This window comes from Schistocerca americana, chromosome 4 (assembly GCF_021461395.2).
Source record: "Schistocerca americana isolate TAMUIC-IGC-003095 chromosome 4, iqSchAmer2.1, whole genome shotgun sequence".
Taxonomy (NCBI): Eukaryota; Metazoa; Arthropoda; class Insecta; order Orthoptera; family Acrididae; genus Schistocerca; species Schistocerca americana.
This window is the reverse complement of record NC_060122.1, coordinates 44,216,804-44,232,586: the sequence shown is the minus strand read 5'-3', so window position 1 is coordinate 44,232,586 and position 15,783 is coordinate 44,216,804. Positions and strand designations below refer to the sequence as shown.

At 42.7% G+C, this 15,783-nt stretch overlaps 1 protein-coding gene across 1 annotated transcript in view; it reads left to right on the top strand.

Annotated features, from left to right (window-relative positions):
* LOC124612577 (dehydrogenase/reductase SDR family member 11-like) overlaps nt 1-15,783 on the top strand; it is a 43,313-nt gene that overhangs the window by 19,431 nt on the left and 8,099 nt on the right. The window contains exons 3-4 of the mRNA XM_047140861.1: nt 3,140-3,302; nt 14,285-14,414. Coding sequence (XP_046996817.1) covers nt 3,140-3,302; nt 14,285-14,414 — 293 coding nt within the window. The remainder of the gene's footprint in view (nt 1-3,139; nt 3,303-14,284; nt 14,415-15,783) is intronic.

Below are 15,783 nucleotides of genomic sequence, written 5' to 3'. Positions count from 1 at the left end.
GGGACCCACAGAAAAATCCGGGCTAACACCTATGTTACCTCCTTTCTGACAGATCATACAATATGAAACAAGTCGGCAGACTCTTGATACGTACCGATTCCATAATTACTCTCTTGCCCGTTGCCAGGTCTGTTTGGAGAAAAAACTGCGAACTATTTAGCGCAGGACCTCCTAAGATATCTTGCTACATCGCAAGAACTCCATAAATCGAAGACTCAGTGAATATCGCGCTGCTCTGGTTGCCCGACAGGAGCAACAACTGCTACAGACTTTAATATTTCATCTTCACTATGACAAATACCAACTGCAGTTAGCTGAGACAACGGCAGAATGGTGAACGTTATGTTGCTACATCAGCTTCAACGAATCTGGGTACAGAACCATCTATTAGCACGTATCACAACAGCCCTGCTTCCCCAAGATTCTAGTCTGAAGGGGAAGAAAATTCTCACCATTAATGGGTTAAGAGCACCCACTTAGATTCCAATAAAACGGATATAATTAAAATCCTATTCAAATTGCGATTATTACTCAGATGAAGAGGTGGTCCTATACACTGGCGGAAATCTCAACACCAAGGAGTTTTGCGACGTAAACGAAAGATGGTAAGCGTGTGTCTTCATATTAAAGATGATGTCGATTCACAATTCGCCCTTGTCACTTAATATTTTCGCTAGTAGTACAATTATGAGAAGCCAAAATGGGTTGGCTTCAAATACGTGCGGTCGTAATGGTTAGTTATCTTTGAGATTATACGCGGTGAGTTGATGTTAGTCAACGTTGCCCTTACAGGGACAAAGACGCCATTATCAACACCTCACTGGGTTTGAACGAGGTCCTGTAATAGGGCTACGAGGAGCTGGAGGTTCTTTCTGCAATACTGCAGAAGGACTTGCAGGGATATAACCACAGCACATGACTGCTGGGAGCGGTGGTTACGGGAATGTACGGTCGCAAGAAGACCGGGCTCTGGACGATCACGGGGCACTACCGAGAGGGAACACCATCTGTTTGGGAGTATGGCTCCGACACATCGCACTGCATCTTCAGCAGTCATTTGAGCAGCATTTTGAACCACGGTGACACAACAGACCGTTACAAATGGATTACCCCAAGGACAGCTCCGAGCCAGACATTTTATAGCGTGAACTCCACTGACCCTAAACTACTGCCGTTTGCGAATTCAGTGGTATCAAGCGAGAGCTCGTTGGAGGGCTGAGTGGAGGTCTGTTGTGTTTTCTGATGAATGTTGGTTCTGCCTTAGTGTGTTGGTAAGAAGGAATCCAGCTGAAGGCCTGCAACCATCCTGTCTGCATGCTTGACACATGGACCTACACTTGGAATTATGGTGTGGGGTGATATTTCGTACGACAGCAAGAGCTCTCTCGTGAACAGCCCACGCATCCTGGGTGCAAATTTGTTCGTCAGTCTGGTGATTCGACTTGTTGTGCCGCCATTCGTGAATAACAGACCAGGGTTGTTTTCCAACAGGATAATATTCGCCCACATACCGCTGTTTTACTCTTACGTGCTCTGCAAAGACTCGACATGTTGCCTTGTCCAATTGGAGCAGCGAATCTGTCTCCAATCGAGCACATATGGGACGTCATCGAACAAAAACTCCAGAGTCATCCACCAACAGCATTAACCGCCCCTTATTGACCGACCAACTGCAATAGGCATGGAACTCCTTCCCACAAACTGACGTCCAGCACCTGTGTAACACAATGGATGCGCGTTTGCATGCTTGCATTCGACAGTCTGGTGGCTACACGGGTTATCAGTGTACAAAAATTTCACATTTAGAATGGTTTATCTCGCGCTTACATTAACCTATGACCTCTTAATGTTAATCAATTAAATATGTTAACTAGACAAATGTATTCCGTAAATTTCATTACTCTACATTAATCACTTTTTGATATTGCGATTTTTCCCATCAGTGTAGTTGTAAACAGTAGATGTAGCTAGATTGGGGTAACCAGTTTTCATTGTTCGACAGAGAAAGTGATAGTGTCATGAAATTTAGTCCATATTTATTAGCGGTGTCCCTCAGTGAAGAACCCACTATTACTTCCGTTGCTACTTCGCTTTATGTCTGTTTTTGTGTTATGGCTGTGTCTGTCTTTCTTTTATAATGCATTCACAATGAACAGAACAAAATCAGGAACAGCACGTGATACTGATATGTTGCTACGTTGTTATATTTTGTAATAAGTTGTCCATACGTCTTCCTTTTATGGAAGGTTATGAATAGATTCCTGAAAGAGAGTCGTTATGTTGCGCCATCAACTTCAGACTACCTGGGGCCGAAGTATCTAACAGCACATACCACATCACCCTTGTTTCCCCACAATTCTAGTCTAAAGCGGAAGATTTCCACCATCAATAGATTAAGAGCAGGGCATGTGGCTTCCAGTAGAGCGGCACACCTGACATAGTCGATATCCTATTTGAAAAATGGTTCAAATGGCTCTGATGACTATGGCACTTAACATTTGAGTTCATCAGGCCCCTAGAACTTAGAACTGCTTAAACCTAACTAACCTAAGGACATCACACACATCCATGGCCGATGCAGGATTCGAACCTGCGACCATAGCGGTCACGCGGATCCTGAATGAAGCGCCTAGAACCGTTCGGTCACAGCTGCCGGCGAGATATCCTATCTGAATTGTGGTTACTGTTCAGGTGAAGAGCTGGTCTTTAAGTCTCTGGTGCACTAAGTACAACAGTGAACACATAACCAACTGAAGTGCTAAAAATTGTTTATTTCTCATACTGATTTGCTTTAAGTTCTTTGAAGAATTATGAAAATGTAAGTTTTTGGTTGTTACCTGTTTGGTGCTTTAATTCGATTAGTCAGTGGTAAAAGCTTAACATTGAATGACTATGGTAAGTTTCTTTACACATATGATCAAGTTAAGTGAGGCTACCTGTCTTCGCGAATTCCGAGGGTCTGGGGAGAGAAACAAAAATATTATCATCCTTCTTGGCAACAGCTCCTTTGTTCATGTAGTTACGACACTCACTTGTGTAGATTGGAATTTTGTTAAATGATACACTTGATCTATCTCCTAATGATTTTTTTTCTTCTGTCTCGTGCAGATTCGACAAATCTGTCGTTTATTTCTTGCAGGCTCGAGAACTGAAGGACGCTCCGGGTACGCTCTATCCGTTGCAATGTGACGTTACCTGCGAGGAGAATGTTCTATGCGCCTTCAAATGGATCAAAGAGAATTTAGGAGGGGTCGATGTTCTTATCAACAGCGCCGGCGTTTGCAGAGAAAACCTTCCCACAAGTAAGTGAGCCACAGTTCGTCTCCATTCAAGTAAGAATCTTGAGACGTCATGATGCTGCAAAGAATCTGGAAAGAGATTTACGGTTTATATGGACAGCTGGTAAATTACGCACAGAACCGGTGCTGAAAAGGATTCTTGTACGCTTACTGTTTCTCTTGTTTCTCTCTGGCCCACGGCTGGATGTCTTGTTCATGTCGTGTGATATTTTTGAGACTCAGAGCAAGGATCGGGATTAACTTAAGGAAAACATGTGCAAGGGTGGGCCAACTCCGTGCGTCATTTATCATTCACCTCAAGAAAAAAATAAATAAATAAATAAAAATAAAAAATTAATAGCAATTCTCTCATAAGCCAACCAACAGTTACCAAGAATCTCGTTAAATTAACACAGATAATTGAGGTTTTTAAAGTAATATCGCAATGCATAATGACATTTGCACTATACTTATAATTACAAGTGGTAGTTTAAGAACATGTGAACGGTGCAACACAGTGATGGCCCGATTACAAAGGCGCGTGGAGTGGCCGCGCGGTTTGAGGCGTCATGTCACGCAGTGCGCGGCCCCTCCCGCCGGAGGTTCGAGTCCTCCCTCGGGCATGGGTGTGTGTGTTGTTCTTAGCGTAAGTTAGTTTAAGTAGAGTTTAAGTCTAGGGGCCGATGACCTAAGCAGTTTGGTTCCTTAGGAATTCACACGCACCGATTACGAACAATCGATGAAATAAACGGGCGGCAGGGCTGCGTCTGCTCGTCTAACAGCACAACTTTGGACTAACCCCACAGCAGGACTTGAATTTAAGTTCAACAAACATCAAATAAAGGGCGTTAAAATGCGTACATCTCCACTGCAGCCGGCCGGGGTGGCAGAGCGGCTGTAGGCGCTACAGTCAGGAGCCGCGCGACAGCTACGGTAGCAGGTTCGAATTCTGTCTCGGGCATGGATGTGTGTAATGTACATAGTTAGGTTTAAGTAGTTCTAAGTTCTAGGGAACTGATGACCTCAGCAGTTAAGTCCTATAATGCTCAGAGCTATTTGAACCATTTCTCCACTGCAACAGTATGCTCAAGACCTGCTCCGAGGCAAACGTTGGACACAAGTACCTATAATGTTGGTTAAGTCGCATAGTGCTCAGAGCCATTTGAACCATGTGAATTACAATGATCTTACAACAACAGAAACACTGACCAAATTACTTTCTCAAAATGACCAAAGTCATGATACCAAAAGAATGGCAATAAACTGCTCAGCTTGAGGTGGAAATGAGAAATCCGCAGAAGCGTGTGTGACCTGCCAACACCTAGGCCTCGTGCGTTGACGGGAAAGCCGCCGAAGCAGATGGAAGACGCGTTCCTGCATCGGACCAGCACAACAGCTGCCTATACAAAGCTGTCGACATGTACCAAACGACAAACAGCAGACACGTTTGACAGAAATTAATATACACAGTAGTATTTAAACGGACAATTAAAATTATTCGCAAGTATACCAACTATTAAAACTTTAGCACAGGAGCGCCCCGCTCATAAACATTGCAAGTTAACCTTCCTAGAAATAACAAGGAAAAATGTACAAAGTCATTTGAAAGAAGGCCATAACGTCTACAACAAAGAAAAATCACACTCAGTAGTATCGAATAATGATAACAGTGATTTCAGGAACCAGATTACCATTGCAAAATACTAGCTTGGCACTTACAGAAACCTCCAGACTGACACACACAGGTCCAAAAGGTGTTACTGAAAGGCATAAAAGAACCGGATACCTGGCCAGCTAGCACCGCACGAGAATTAACAGTCTTTAAGTAGAGCAGTTACTGAATAGTCTTCGTACATGATTTCACATAAATGCGAAGGAGGACAATAGCTTCAGGACTCCAAGTATGGACTGGATAATACTGCCCTCCTGCTGGTAGCTGCTAACAAGAGGTTCAGTACACCTCGGCGTATTTAGGCCACCACAATTAACTGATGTATTTCGTAACCACGATACATGCGACGAGAGCCGCTTTTTGCCCTCTCAGCTCACCCGAAGCAACGGTAAACGCTGCAGGTAAAGGAGGGCACCTACAGACTAACGGTCAACGGTTTCAACTCTCTGCATCGGTCATTACGCAGGGTAATCAGGCACACCCGTCCAGATCCGTCTTCCATACACCACTCCTTACTACACAGCCCCAAAGGTAACACTCAACCAAGCAAAGATGATACGACGAGGGCTAGAATCGATGGAACGCGCGCAGAAGTGGCGCCAGTACGATCGCGTGCGAGCGCGCCCTCACAGAAGCAACCACTACTCATTTCTGTTGTACAAACTGCGTGTAGCATAAGAAGCAAAGTTGTCACATATTATTGATACAATTTTCGATAAAGCATCGTTCAGTTCACTAAGTTTGATACGCTTAGTCAATGAAAGAGGAAAAGAGGCAGCAGGAACAACAAAGAAAAGAATCATAAGCTACTCTGGGAAAATGCCGAAAGCAAACCAGCCGTCTACGACGTTCCAAGATGGCAGATGAAGCAGTTCCATGATGAAATAGCAAAGGCAGTGTGTGGCGGTAAGCCATATCACGAGCCCAGCTATAGACCACGTAGCCAAAGAAAACTAATAGCATTAGGCGTTCATAGGCGGGCAGATAAGGCAATGTCATGTTGAAACGGCAAACACACTGCGAGATAAACCAGTTGTTGAGACTAGGGATAGGAGACGTAGCTGTTGTTCACGGCTCATGGAATTTGAACGAAAAATAAGCAGGAGGAATCTCTTAGCACACACACACACACACACACACACACACACACACACACACACGAGGGAGGCCTAATTTCGTCCTATATACGTATAAGCAGGAACTACCTCGAGCTGGGACACAGGCTGACAGTTGCAGTAACTGCAGTGCTGCGGTATGAGGGGGACACCAGCGCATTACAGTATTCGAACCTGTGGAATTAGCTTCAGATAATGCCCACCTGCTAGTCTGCTTTGTTCTGATCTGTAGTAATTTCCGTACAACGACAATTACAATCATTCCATTATACAGCTGATGGTTGCCCATAATCGCTACTGCGAATACATTTCATGTTACTGAAGGCGGTCGTCCGTTGATTAACAGCGGCAGTAGCGGCGCAACATTGGGCTCACCTGTCTGGGGTTTGAATGAGTCTCCAAGACGTGTGCTGTACAGGCCTAGACAGTTATCCTGGTAGGCGACACAGATTAATAATGCGTTACTATAGCCAGAATAAACTGCCATTCAACAATTGGTAAAATCTTTTACACACTTATGAGAAAAAACATAATGATCAATTGCTTAAAAGCCTGTTGGTCCACATTTGGAAAGCAATACAGCGGCGACTCTGCGTGCAATGGATTCTAGAAGCTCGTGATAGGTTTTCAGATGTTTTCCCCGGTCAAATATTATTTTTAAGCATACGTGAGGGACGATGTTAATTCCAAATGGTTAATGTGTGATTGGAAATCTTCACAAGTGAAGAAAAATCCTTTTTACTAATAATTTGTGGAAAAATTTGTTTTATGTTCTCGGCAATTAAGAACTTCCGAGCCGTCATTGAGATTCGAATTTTGGAACGTGGATTACCCAGAAGACCAACGAGTGATCACAAAGTCGCATTACCCCCTATGGTGTGTCCGTATATACTTAGATGTTGACACTGTGTTCATATGGCAACATGACAGAGGACATCTTTGAGGTTGTGTGACTGTTCTTAATTATTTATTCCGGAGTGTCTGGGTACGCCACCGTTTTCACAACACAGTGTGATTCTCTTACATGTAAGATGCGAAATTCTCCTCCAAATTTCTGGCATGAAGGCAGTAAACGTTCGCCGAACAAAATTCTTAAGTACATCTGTCTCGCAACGTGTGACAGAAACTTTCCATTTTATGAACCCCTTAAAATGCATTGCTCACAGGATGACAGATCACAACTTCGAAGCGGCCACTCCAAAGGTACAAGCGAGTGGACAGAACAACATCCAGTCCGTTTATAATAAAATATCTCATTGAAGCATTCTCTAACAGCGATAACAGAATGGACTGGTGCCCTATCCTGCTGAAACCACATACGCCCGAGCAGTTCCCGATCTTGCAGATGCGGAATAAACCAATCGCGTTGCATGGTGACATAAGCAGTGTGGTTCACAGAAGAGGTGAAGAAATATAGAGCTACCAAGTGGGTTGCAGACATTGCAGCCAACGTCAGGACATGTGTTGGGTTGTGTTCTAGTTCGTCATAAAAATATGGGTTTTCTTTACTCCAGAAACCTTTCTGTCTCTTGCACTGCGACATATTGCACACTTGTCAAAGAAAAACAATCTGTCACTTGAAGGAAGAGTTGCTAAGACATCAAGAATTCACCCACACAAGCCTAATGACTATTCGGATGTTGTTACCATGCAGTTCGTTTGCAAACGAAGGTTTAAATGCCTTTAGCTTATAATCATTCCTGATATGATTTTGTAATGTAGAGTTTAGAACTCCCAATTCCGCCGACCGTTTACGAATGGACTTCTTTTGGCGAACGTTCGACAGACACTGCATCCTCCACAAACGTTTGCATAAGCGTTTATGATCTTCCTGGGCTCATCAAATGTTTTATACATTCAGCTTCGGTTAATCCCGGGCGGCCTCAGGCGCTGGAGTCATAGACTGTGCGGCTGTTCCCGGCGGAGGTTCGAGTCCTCCCTCGGGCATGGGTGTGTGGGTTTGTACTTGGGATAATTTAGGTTACGCAGCGTGTAGGGCACGCAGCTTTACTGTATGGTTAAATGATGATGGCGTCCTCTTGGGTAAAATATTCAGGAGGTAGAATAGTCCCCCATTCGGATCTCCGGGCGGGGACTACTCAAGAGGACGTCGTTATCAGGAGAAAGAAAACTGGCGTTCTACGGATCGGAGCGTGGAATGTCAGATCCCTTAATCGGGCAGGTAGGTTAGAAAATTTAACAAGGGAAATGGATAGGTTAAAGTCAGATATAGTGGAAATTAGTGAAGTTCGGTGGCAGGAGGAACAAGACTTCTGGTCAGGTGACTACACGGTTATAAACACAAAATCAAATAGGGGTAGGTTTAATACTGAATAAAAAAATAGGATTGCGGGTAAGCTACTACAAACAGCATAGTGAACGCATTATTGTGGCCAAGATAGACACGAAGCCCACGCCTACTACAGTAGTACAAGTTTATATGCCAACTAGCTCTGCAGATGAAGAAGAAATTGATGAAATGTGTGATGAGATAAAACAAATTATTCAGGTAGTGAAGGGAGACGAAAAATTTAATAGTCATGGGTGATTGTAATTCGAGAGTAGGAAAAGGGAGAGAAGGAAACATAGTAGGTGAGTATGGATTGGGGGTAAGAAATGAAAGAGGAAGCCGTCTGGTAGAATGTTGCACAGAGCATAACTTAATCATACTAACACTTGGTCCAAGAATCATAAAAGAAAGTTGTGCACATGGAAGAATCCTGGAGATACTAGAAGGTATCATATAGATTATATAACGGTAAGACAGAGATTTAGGAACCAGGTTTTAAACTGTAAGACATTACCAGGGGCAGATGTGGACTCTGACCACAATCTGTTGGTTATGAACTGTAGATTAAAACTGAAGAAACTGCAAAAAGGTGGGAATTTAAGGAGATGGGACCTGGATAAACTGACTAAACCACAGGTTGTACAGAGTTTCAGGGAGAGCATAAGGGAACGATTGTCACGAATGGGGGAAAGAAATACAGTAGACGAAGAATGGGTAGCTCTGAGGGATGAAATAGTGAAGGCAGAAGAGGATCAAGTAGGTAAAAAGACGAGGGCTAGTAGAAATCCTTGGGTAACAGAAGACATATTGAATTTAATTGATGAAGAGAAAATATAAAAATGCAGTAAATGAACCACGCAAGAAGGAATACAAACGTCTCAAAAATGAGATCGACACGAAGTGCAAAATGGCTAAGCACGGATGGCTAGAGGACAAATGTAAGGCTGTAGAGGCTTATCTCACTGGGGGTAAGATATATACTGCCTACAGGAAAATTAAAGAGACCTTTGGAGAAAAGAGAACTACTTGTATGAATATCAAGAACTCAGATGGAAACCCAGTTCTAAGCAAAGAAGGGAAAGCAGAGATGTGGTAGGAGTATATATAAGGTCTATACAAAGGTGATGTACTTGAGGACAATATTATGGAAATGGAAGAAGATGTAGATGAAGATGAAATGGGAGATACGATACTGCGTGAAGAATTTGACAGAGCACTGAAACACCTGAGTAGAAATAAGGCCCCGGGATTAGACAACATTCCATTAGAACTACTGACGGCCTTGCGAGAGCCAGTCCTGACAAAACTCTACCATCTGGTGAGCAAGACGTATGAGACAGGCGAAATACCCTCAGACCTCAAGAAGAATATAATAATTCCAATCCCAAAGAAGGCAGGTGTTGACAGATGAGAAAATTACCGAACTATCAGTTTAATAAGTCACAGCTGCAAAATACTAACGCGAATTCTTTACAGACGAATGGAAAAACTGGTAGAAGCCGACCTCGGGGAAGATCAGTTCGGATTCCGTAGAAATGTTGGAACACGTGAGGGAATACTGACGCTACGACTTATCTTAGAAAATAAATTAACGAGAGGCAAACCTACGTTTCTAGCATTTGCAGACTTAGAGAGGGCTTTTGACAATGTTGACTGGAGTATTCCCTTTCAAATTCTGAAGGTGGCAGGGGTAAAATACAGGGAGCGAAAGGCTATTTACAATTTGTACAGAAACCAGATGGCAGTTATAAGAGTCGAGGGCCATGAAAGCGAAGAAGCTGTTGGGAAAGGAGTGGCACAGGGGTGCAGCCTCTCCCTGATGTTATTCAATCTGTGTATTGAGCAAGCAGTAAAGGAAACAAAAGAAAAATTCGGAGTAGGTATTAAAATCCATGAAGAAGAAATAAAAACTTTGAGGTTCGCTGATGACATTGTATTTCTGTCAGAGACCGCAAAAGACTCGGAATAGCAGCTGAACGAAATGGACAGCGTCTTGAAAGGAAGATATAAGATGAACATCAACAAAAGCAAAACGAGGATAATGGAATGTAGTCGAATTAAGTCGGATGATGCTGAGGGAATTAGATTAGGAAATGAGACACTTAAAGTATTAAAGGATTTTTGCTATTTGGGGAGCAATATAACTGATGATGGTCGAAGTAGGGAGGATATAAAATGTAGATTGGCAATGGCAAGGAAAGCGTTTCTGAAGGAGAGAAATTTGTTAACAGCGAGTATAAATTTAAGTGTCAGGAAGTCGTTTCTGAAAGTATTTGTATGGAGTGTAGCCTTGCATGGAAGTGAAACATGGACGATAAATAGTTTGGACAAGAAGAGAATAGCTACTTTCGAAATGTGTTGCTACAGAAGAATGCTGTAGATTAGATGGATAGATCACATTACTAATGAGGAGGTATTGAATAGAATTGGGGTGGAGTTCGTGGCACAACTTGATTATAAGAAGGGTCTGGTTGGTAGGACATGTACTGAGGCATCAAGGGATCACAAATTTAACGTTGGAGGTCAGCGTGGAGGGTAAAAATCGTAGAGGGAGACCAAGAGATGAATACACCAAGTAGATTCAGAAGGATTTAGGTTGGAGTAAGTACTGGGAGATGAAGAAGTTTGCACAAGATAGAGTAGCGTGGAGAGCTGCATCAAACCAGTCTCAGGACTAAAGACAACAACAACAACAACAACATGTAGTGTACAAGCTTAGGGACTGATGACATTAGCAGTTAAGTCCCATAAGATTTCATACACATCTGAACACTTTTTTTGAAGAATAATTAAAATGTCATGTAAGATTTTAGTTATTTTGGTCAATTGCTTGTGTACAGGGTGGATGGTGCTTATTCATACTGCCGGCCTTTAATGTTATCTTGTTAAGACGCACCTTCGTCAGGAGTGGGTCAGTATAAATCTTGGTCCCATCTTCGTTGGTAACCCCCCCCCCCCCCAACCGTAGAATGATTCTCTTCCATTGTTCCCTGCTCCACCTCTACACCCTCTCCCCCCCCCCCCCCCTACAATGACACATGCCTGCAACGCTACCAAGGGGAGTTCAACCTTGCGACAGGAAAGGATGAAAGTCAGTTGGCTCAACAGTGGACACTGTGAGGAATGCTGGGCATGATGAAGAATAAACTGGAATTCAATTAGCTGAGATTGATATAAGTAATCTTACATATGTAGATGACACCATACTGGTTGCAGAAGGTGAAAGAGAGTTAAACATCCTGCTGGTCCGAGGGAGAACGTCAAGGAAACGAAAATTGTGCAACTGCATATATCACTGCATGGCATACAGGAGGAGAAAAAACGGAGGTATTTTCTGTGTTGGTGAATGCAGCCACCAAAACAAGAAACCGTTGTTGCTTTGAGGATGGGGGAGGTACAGCGTCGACAGTGTTTTAAGGAGTAGAGACGTAACTTTAAAACAAAAAACCTTATAGTAAATTGTGATATACGGACGTAAGACCTGAGTCGCAAGAAGGCTGGACGGCGTGGAATATATACCTCTGAATTGTGGCATTGGAAGAAAATTCTTAAGAGTTTCATGGACTGCAAAGAGTACGAATACAGAAGATAATACCAGACTGTTGCTTCGACGGTATAATTCTCAAACAAACAAACAAACAAACAAAAAAAAAAAAAAAACAGTCCTACTTTGGGGTCATTACTAGAAGACACCATTCGATGGAAAAGGCGGTAATACTGGGCAAGATCGGAGGCAGAAGAAATGGGCGGCCAAGGATGAGATGGATCGACGGGGTCATCGCAGTAATGGATTCGAAACTGGAACGCCTGCAGGAGAAAATGCAGCACAGAAGAAATTAGCGTGCCTTAGTTTATGGGGTCATGGTTAGTGGGAATCGACTAAACAAATAGAGAGAGTGAGTGAGTGAGTGAGTGAGTGAGAGAGAGAGAGAGAGAGAGACTACATACCAGGTTAACATCGTTTTACTCGTTGGATTTATCCGAGAGGGCGAGCTAACGCTTGTCCATCTACCCTCTTACCTTTATCCATTTTTAACCAGTGTTACACGATGGAATGATTCCCTGCCGCATCATTAGTGTAAGTTTGGCACAACCACTTTGATTTTGTAACACAAAGTTACGCATATCTTTGGTATTATAGATATTTCTAACCTACAGAACTCGTTTCAATGATTTTTGTTTAAGTTGAGTCGTTTTTCAATTAGGCAACAGATTCCATCTGCACAGTACGATTGATTTATTTTACGAACTTCTCACTACAGGCGACTTGTTTTGTTTTACCTGTGTTCTTTGTAGTTTAAATTCATAAATTTAATGCATGTTGGTTTTGAGGCACCTTTCTGATAAAACATCAGTTACAAATGATTTATGATGATTCCTTCAAAACATTTAAGCAATACTGAAATTGAAAAATAAAATATGAGATTCATGAAATATAATGAAATAAATTTTTTGTTAGTAAAGGAATTACAGTGTTACGTACTGTTTCAAGGTGTCAAAAGTGGGACACTTTAAACTAAAATCATGGACACAAATCCTCAGCGAGGCGAAAGTCTATTTATGCAGAGAATTGTTTAAAAAACTGAGAGCTTTCAAAGAACATTGTTTGCGTTCCAAAAGCATTACGCAGAATGGAAGAAAATTTGTACTATCAGAATGTGTGAATCTATTGGATTGCGACTGATAAAGAGAAGTTTGCAAGTATTGGAAGCCAACAAAGATATCGTTGCATCCCGTCTACTGGCCGGTGATGAAACGTGAATGTACAGAGTTGCCAGAAACAGTCTGAATAGCACTTAATGCTGTTGCAGGGTAAGTTGCGCTGAGAAATAATTCAGTACTTTGCGCCGTGTCCGAATAAAAGGCAATGGAAGTCAGGCCGTTGCAACTTGAGCGCGCAAATTCAAGAGGACCGCCAGAGACAGTGTCGCCAAACATGTTCGTTTGTTGCCCGAATACCGAGCAAGAGATCGCCAGAATAAATAATCATGGGACGGTAGTAAGGATCGAAACAGAGCCGAAGGCTGAACAGTCTCGAAAGTTGGCATCCATGTTATAACAACTGATACTAATTGAATCTGGGGGGCCGCTTGAATTTGCGCACTCAAGCACATTCAGTGCTTACTATTTCGGAAACGGAGCAACGTATCGAGTTCTTTTCTTAACAACTATTTCTCAACTCAGCCTACTCTCCAACAGCCTCAAAAGCTTTTCAGATTGTTTCCGACCACACTGTATATAATCCAGAATAATAAAGGTCGAGGTACAAGCGACGTATCTTCTTCCGAATGCTAAACAAATGTAAGAGGCAACCAGCAGCAAAAAAATTCATTATTTCTATTTTTGGAATAATAAGGACGCGGTTCTTGATTTTTCTGTAATGCCGCTGTTCATAAATAGCGAGAGACTCGTTCACCTTTCGCATGCATAAAGGCGTCATTACCCGGAAGACATTACACAAGAATAAGAAAGCGAACCAAATTCACAATAGTAATGCCAAACCGCACGAATCTTTGGCAGCTAATCTGGCACCTTCTTACACTGGACCAACATCCCTTACCCATTGCACAGTTCAGAAGTGACACCCTCCGACTTTTACAGGTTGGACCCTGTGGAAGACAGTCTTAACAGTCTCAAATTGATAGTACTTGTGACATAAAGTGGCTGTGAAGACGTAGATACAACAGTATGCACTCGACTTCTTGTTACGAGGATTACGGAATCGGCTTAAACGACGATGCCCTGTCACTACACATAAAATTGTTCTGAGTAGCTTCATTGTATACAGGGTCAGTAACTTTAATAGCGTAAGCAATTCGAATGATGCTTTTTTTTTTTTTCGAATGATGTGACGGTACACACGATTTCACTGCAGGCCTCGTCCTTCGCTTTATTGCTGACTGATGATGGTGGCATGCTGTGTTCCCAGCTGGACAGACAGCCGAGTGGCAGCACACACTGGACGTCAACGTCCTGGGGCTGTCCGTCTGCACGAGGGAGGCCGTCCAGAGCATGCTGGACAGGGGAGTCGACGACGGCTTCGTCATCCACATATGCAGGTAGACCTCAAAGCGTCTATAGTGATACTTTTTCGTCTTGTGAGTCTGTATAGAGGTATTCTTAAAAATACAGCCATTCAGCATGTGACTGTCAGGGAAGATGCTTTATTGGGCTTCTTAGCTTCCAATAAACGTCAACATCAGCTATCGTGTGAGAAACATTGTCTCGGGTACCTCAAAAACGCCCTATGCTCGAATTCTGCACTGACGCCTGCGATAGCTCTGACATGAAGATCATTTCATGAGATACCTTAGGGAGGAGGTAATAAGTTTCTTGACAGTTCTTGGATTACAGTACTCCTCTTCATCATGTAGCAAATGTATGTACCAATGTACAATGAGATTGGTTCAGAATTCTCCAGTGCCGTGCTGTTTATTGCGAGTCTCAAGGAATATTCCTCATTGATTAGCTGGGAAAATGTAGAACCGAACCTGAACCTTATTATGCTTCATTGCTGGATCATTTTACACTGTGTTGGCTGAAGGAAAACCTAGGCTGGCACACAAAAAAGTGCTCTTTCACCAGTATAATTCTCCATCCCACACATCAGTGATAATGGTGTAACTGGGCTTTGAACTGCTTCCTCATTCGCTTTGCACACGAAGCTCAGCTCCAAGTTACTTTTTTCGGTACCCTAACCAGAAATTTTAGTTTGCTGGCGAGGAATTTTCAACAAATGAAAACGTTACAGCCGCAGTCAACGAGTATTTCGAAGAGTATGACAGAACCTATTTCTATTGATGGGATGAAAATGCTGGAAGATCGCTGGACCACGTGTGTTTCCCTCATGGGAGACAACGTCCAGAAGTAAGGTGAGTTGTTTATCGAGCAACTTTTTCCCTTGATTTTTCACTACACTTAGTAAACCAACTTCGTATTACCACACAGCTTAAGTGGTTCAAATGGCTCTGAGCACTATGGGACTCAACTGCTGTGGTCATAAGTCCCCTAGAACTTAGAACTACTTAAACCTAACTAACCTAAGGACATCACACACATCCATGCCCGAGGCAGGATTCGAACCTGCGACCGTAGCGGTCGTGCGGTTCCAGACTGTAGCGCCTTTAACCGCGCGGCCACTCCGGCCGGCACCACACAGCTTAAAATAAATTGTTGCATTACGCCTCATTTGACGCTAGCTGTTAGGTTGCAGATTTTTGTAAACTTGTACTCTGTTTTTTTTTTTTTATTTCTTTGAGACCTATCATAACTATTTCGGTTTTTTACGCTCACCAAATTCCCAGAGCAGAAAAATGTACATCTTTAAATATACTTTTTTCAGGATATGTAGATTATCTACCCAGCTATATAACTAGAAATGATTTTTCGTGGTATAAAAATTGAATATTGCTTTGAAAAACCACAAGC